Genomic DNA, 6,000 nt, shown 5'->3' on the forward strand with positions numbered 1-6,000 from the left:
CCGGGGGAAAGATGCTCTTTGGTTTGAAGACCCTTTGGAAGTGAGGGAGGGGACAGGGCTCTGGAAGCTCCTGTTCTCTGCTGACAATGCATGGAAGGCACAAAGCACAAGGAAGCCCACTTTTCCCTCCTTGCTGCCTTCAGGCCTGTGATCCTGGACTGTCTCGGACCTGTGATCAGAACCCCTACCTCAGTGGGCTGTGCTACTTATTTTCCCAGAGCCTGGGGAAACCTATATTACAAAATCGTCCTGCTTATCAGGGTAAGGAATTGGGGACTCAGTGGTAAAATTACCTTTGAGAAGCTGGCTTCCACAGGAACCAGCCCAGCAGGCTAAGCTTTTATCAGTCAGCCCTGTTTGCATGTGGTCTCTGCAGAATGTATGAAGGGCAATGTCGACCTAGTGTTTCTGTTCGATGGCTCACAGAGCTTGGATAAAAAGGACTTTGAAAAAATCGTGGACTTCATGAAGGATGTGATGAGGAAACTCAGCAACACTTCCTACCAGGTACCATGTTTATCCACACCATGCATCCCAGGACCCGTGTTTACCCACACCATGCATACCAAGACCCGTGTTTACCCACACCATGCATACCAGGTACCCATGTTTACCCACACCATGCATACCAGGACCCTAGTTGCAGACCCAAGATGCCCAGCTGAATTGACTAGCGCCATTAGGTGTATTGTGAGGTGCGTCTTCAGAAAGCGTGGGCATGGTTGCGCCCATAACTCTGGCAGCATCAAGAGCTAGGAGTTGAGAGTGGCCCAGTTCTCTGGAGTTGTTTCTATGTCTGTCTCCATCCTTCTATCTCTGCTCTCTTTGTAGATGGGCTCCATCTCCTCTTTAGATTTCCTGGGTAGAAAACTAAATTTGAATGATAAAGTTCCAAAAGGGCACTTTAACTGTCTCCTTCTACAGAGCCCCAGTTCTAAAGTGGTTCTGGCTGGCCCAGCATCAGTGGGGTCGAGATAATGCTGTCCAGTGTAGGGGGTTTTCTTCACAGACATGGTTACTGGGAGCTATCCCTACTGGGGAGTTAAATGGGCCTAGAGACCAAGAGCCCAGCACACATCTCGAGGTAAGAAAGCAGAGGTTTCTTTACTCTTGTTTCTACACCTGATTATACTCATCTTAATTTTTCTGAAGAATGACTTGAGGCAGGGAAGTGAAGCTGGGTTACTTAGGGTCTGCTGAAGAAGCAGAGACTGGGATTGGGAAGTTGTCTGAATGGGCTGTGCTTGCCCAACAATCACAAGGCCCTGACTTCCACAGCTGTGGGGAAGCAGAGACTGGAGCAGACAATGAGAAGGAACCTGTAACCCTGCACCATGTCTGTCTGTCTTTCCTAGTTTGCTGCTGTTCAGTTTTCCACAGAGTGCAAAACAGAATTTACTTTCTTGGACTACATCAAGCTAAACAAGAATCCTGATGTTCTGCTAGGCAACGTGACGCCCATGTTCTTGCTGACCAATACCTTCCGTGCCATCAACTACGTGGTGTAAGTCCCCCTTTGAGGAAAGACATGCCAGTGTCTTGGCATTTGTTCTATGTGAGCTGGCTCTTCCAGCGGTGGAAGACAGGAAGTCAGTGGGCAGGTGCAGAGTGTGGCAGTTGATTGTACAAAGTCAAGTGGAGAGCAGCCTGTGGTGGGCCCACGCCTTAATCGCAGCCTGGGGAGGCTTCTGAAGGAGGATTTTGAGTTTTATAGGTTGAGGCCAGCCTGGGCTACATAGTAAGACCCTGTCACCCGAAAATTAGGGGGTTGGAATGATGGCTTAGCAGTTAAAAGGACTCGGAGTTCGGATCCCAATATTCATGTAACTAACCGAGTGTCCAGGACACATTTGCAACCCCAGTTTTGAAAGAGATAGAACCAGGAGGATCACCCGGGGCTTGCTGGTTTACAGTCTAGGTAAGAACACATGAGCCCTGGGTTCAAGGAGATCCCACGGTTAAATACACAGAGAGCAACAGTGGAAGACACTCTGTGTCTCCTTATGGCCTGCTCTGGAGGGCACAGGCATGTGTACACACATGCACACACACATACATCTTTAGAAAATTTCCCCAAACTTGAGCCAGGCATGAGGGTGCTTCCTCCGCATCTTCCTGCCTCAGTCTCCAAAGTGCTGGGATTGCAGGCGTGCACCGCTATACCCAGCTAGAGAGGGATTCTGCTGATAAGACTTCTCAGGTGTGAGGACCTGAGCCACACAGACTGGGAGGAAGCTTTCCATCACAAACATCTTAGACCATCAACCTGTAAAGAGACAGGTTGCTTGGGCACATAGTTTTGGCAGCATATGTATGCTGGTGAGATTAGAGTCTGGGGTCCCATGGTGCTAGGCAAACACGCTCCCACCGAGCTCCCACCCTTGACTCGGTTTTGGAAATGTCAGTCCACGATCTCCCAGGCTCTACTGCTGTAGACTGTTGTGGTCCATCATGGCAGGAGGGTATGGCGGAGGTGACCCAGAAGTCAAGGAAAGAAAGAGGAAGGAGGCAGGGTCCTGCTATCCCCCGTCAGTGACTTCAAGATCTTTCATTTAGTTCCAGTTCCTGAAAGTCCCACCAGCTGCTGACAGTACCACTTAGGAGATCAAGCCTTGGAGGGACAATTACGAGCCAACTTTAGTAGATTTGGAATGTTCAAGGAGAGCCAGATTGGAGGCAGAGAGGCAGAGAGGCAGAGAGCCAGAGAGCCAGAGAGACAGAGACAGAGGCAGAGCCAGAGCCAGAGAGCCAGAGCCAGAGGCAGAGGCAGAGTCAGAGAGGCAGAGGCAGAGGCAGAGAGGCAGAGAGGCAGAGGCAGAGAGTCAGAGAGTCAGAGAGATAGAGAGATAGAGAGATAGAGAGATAGAGGGGCAGGGGCAGGGGCAGGGGCAGGGGCAGGGGCAGGGGCAGGGGCAGGGGCAGGGGCAGGGGCAGGGGCAGGGGCAGGGGCAGAGGCAGAGGAAGATTGCTGCAAGTTTCAGACAGCTTGAAATACATATGGAGTTAGCTCAGCTCGAGGTACACAGGGAGTTCAGTTAGCTAGACCTCCATAGAGCAACCCTGTATTGCTTTTGTAGAGGGCAGAAGTTTTGATCCCATCACCCATACTGGGCATCCCATAACTCCCACTCCAGGGGATCTACGCCTTCTTTCTGCCCCTGCAGGCACCTGTACTTGTGTGCACATTCTCCCAAAGACCCATGTGAATACACAGAGTTAAACTTAAAAAAAAAAACCCAAAATCTTGAAGAAAGAAAAGGGAACCAGGCCAACTCTGTGGCTGGGGAGACTGAAGGAGAGGCGACACAGCAGAAGATGTGGTCAGAGGCATGGTGTAGGAGTTCAGATAAGCGAGAACTGAGAGTCTTTACTGAGGTCTTGGCTTCCCCAGGATAAGTCATAGGGAGTTCTGAGCAGAGCAACAATGGTCTGATGTATGCTTATTTGTGTTTTGCCTTTTTTTTTTTAGATATAGTCTTATTCTTTTAGCTCAGGCTAGCCCCTAACTCACAATCCTCCTGCTTTAGCTTTCCAAGTCCTGGGATCAAAGGCATTTATACCTTTGCGCCCAAATCTGACTCATGCTCTTAAGAAGATTCTTGGGTTGGGTATCGTGGCACACACTGGCGCTCTGGAGGTGAAGCAGGTGGATCTCTGGGAGTTCAAGGCTAATCTAGTTTACATAGTGAGTTCTAGACCAGCCGGGGCTCCATAGTAAGACCTGGTCTCAAAAACAGACAAATAAAAAGAAAGAAAAAGGGCTGGAGAGATGGCTCAGCGGTTAAGAGCACTGACTGCTCTTCAGAGGTCATGAGTTCAAATCCCAGCAACCACATGGTGGCTCACAGCCATCTGTAATGAGATCTGATGCCCTCTTCTGGTGTGTCTGAAGACAGGGAGAGTGTACTTACATATAAATAAATAAATCTTAAAAAAAAAAAAGAAAGAAAGAAAAAGAGTCTTCTGCTGTAGCAGAAGACATAGTGGGGGAGGAAGAAGCAGCAGATAAGTTGCTTGCTTGGGAAAAGTGACTCCAAATGTCCATGGCCACAGAGTCTTTTTCCCCATTGGAATTTCATCTAGACAAACACCTGTATGTAGCTTTGTGGTTGCCATGTGATTAGAATGGAGGTTAAGTGAAAACCAGAGTCACCCCCACTTCAAACTTCCCCATTGCTACAAGTGGGTTCTGGAACACACCTCTGGACTACCCAGAAGAGAGTGAAGCTGCCAGTCCAGAGGGAGGGGGTGGTCAAAGGGTGAGGTGGGGGACTAGGAGAAGACCAGAAGGCTTGGATCATCTGCCTGGTAGATTGGAGAAAGGCTTTTGAGTGATTGGCTGGGCAATGAATGATGCGGTGAGCAGTGGGGCTCTGCTGGGGGAGGACTCTAACGTTCCCTTTCCTTGGACACAGGACACACGTGTTCAAAGAAGAGTCTGGTGCCAGGCCAGATGCTACCAAGGTGCTTGTCATCATTACAGACGGGGAAGCAAGTGACAATGGCAACATCGATGCAGCCCAAGACATAACCCGCTATATCATCGGGGTATGGTTCCTGGGTCTGTGTGATCTCACCCTTCTTCTGAGGCCTAAGCTCCCCCGAGGTCTTCTGACTAGTAGAAAACTGGTCAGAAATTTTGGGGTGCTGCAGCTTTCCCCTCTCCCCCTTCACAGATTGGCAAGCATTTTTCAACCACACAAAAGCAGGAGAAACTCCACATATTTGCCTCAAAACCTGTAGAGGAATTTGTCAAGATTCTGGACACATTTGAGAAGCTGAAGGATCTGTTTACTGATCTGCAGAGGAAGATTTATGCCATTGAGGGTGAGTCCCGGACCCTGGCAGCAGGTGGAGAGGAGGGACTGATAGAAGGCTCACCACACCTTCACCGACTGTAGGTGGCACATTACGGAAGATGGGCAACACGGCAGGAGCCAGGCGTGAGGAGTGCCCATAGGCACTCTTTCCTGACTTAGAATGCAAAGGGGTTTTGGACCAATCAGCAGAGAGAGGACTGATAAGGGGGACATTTCCCTAGGCAGCCTGTAGTGTGTGTTCGTAGGAGTCAGATCCATAGGGATGTCCCCTGAGCCGGGACATAGCCTCGATGCCCAACTCAGTGGAACATACACTAGGTAGACCTGGCCAAAGTCCCTGCTGCCTCTCACTTGCTGTGTGACCTCAGACAGACCTCTTTCTTCTCTGTTCACTTTGCTCTTTTCTGTTAAATGAGAATAAGGACAGGTCACGGTGGTGCATGTCTTTAGTCCCAGATCTCAGGAGGCAGAGGCAGTAGGATCTCTGTAAGTTCAAGATCAGCCTGATCTACAGAGTGAGTTCCAGAACAGACAGGACTACATAGAGAGACTCCACCACCCCTACAAAAAGATAAAAGACAATACCAGCTATTCATGGATGTAAGACTTAGCTGCTGTGTTAGTCTCTGTGGCCTTTGTAGCAAAGTACTGAAGGCCAGTTGTCCTAAAATAACCTGTCCTAGTTGCTCTCTGTTGCTGAGATACAACCCCACGGCCAAGGCTGCTTACAAACTGAAAGTTTATTTGGTCTTTGGCTCCAGAGAATAGAGTCTACTACTTCTCTCAACTGTAGAACTCTTTTTGAAAACTACAGACTATTTTATTTAATCTTTGAGGATTTCATACATATATAAAATTCTATTTTATTTTAATCCTGGCTGTCCTAGAACTCACTCTGTAGACCAGGCTGGCCTCAGACTCACAGAGATCTGCCTGACTCTGCCTCCCAAGTAGTGGGATTGAAGGTGTGTATCACTACTTCAGACTCAGCATACAGTGTATTTTAACCATTTTCCCACTCTCACCCCCTAGCTCCTTCCAGAATGTCTCCATGCCTCCTCCCAGTGTCTAGCCTCCATTAAAAAAAAAAAAGAATAGTCTGAGTCCAATTATTGCCTCCCCTATTTGCATAGGTGTGGGGCCTTCCACTGGAGTCCGACGCATGATGTACAGTGACTGA

At 49.0% G+C, this 6,000-nt stretch overlaps 1 protein-coding gene across 6 annotated transcripts in view; it reads left to right on the plus strand.

Moving 5' to 3' along the window:
• Itgal (integrin subunit alpha L) overlaps positions 1-6,000 on the plus strand; it is a 37,570-nt gene that overhangs the window by 4,471 nt on the left and 27,099 nt on the right. For all 6 annotated transcript variants that reach the window (XR_015626290.1, XR_015626293.1, XM_087559944.1 and 3 more), the window contains 5 exon segments: positions 144-261; positions 377-507; positions 1,356-1,504; positions 4,416-4,548; positions 4,677-4,827. Coding sequence is in view for 4 of the 6 variants with exons in the window: in XM_087559944.1 (XP_087416070.1) it covers positions 144-261; positions 377-507; positions 1,356-1,504; positions 4,416-4,548; positions 4,677-4,827 (682 nt within the window). In the remaining 2 variants the exon portion in view is untranslated.

The sequence above is a fragment of the Rattus norvegicus genome, chromosome 1 (assembly GCF_021556685.1).
Source record: "Rattus norvegicus strain SHRSP/BbbUtx chromosome 1, alternate assembly SHRSP_T2T, whole genome shotgun sequence".
NCBI classification, from domain to species: domain Eukaryota; kingdom Metazoa; phylum Chordata; class Mammalia; order Rodentia; family Muridae; genus Rattus; species Rattus norvegicus.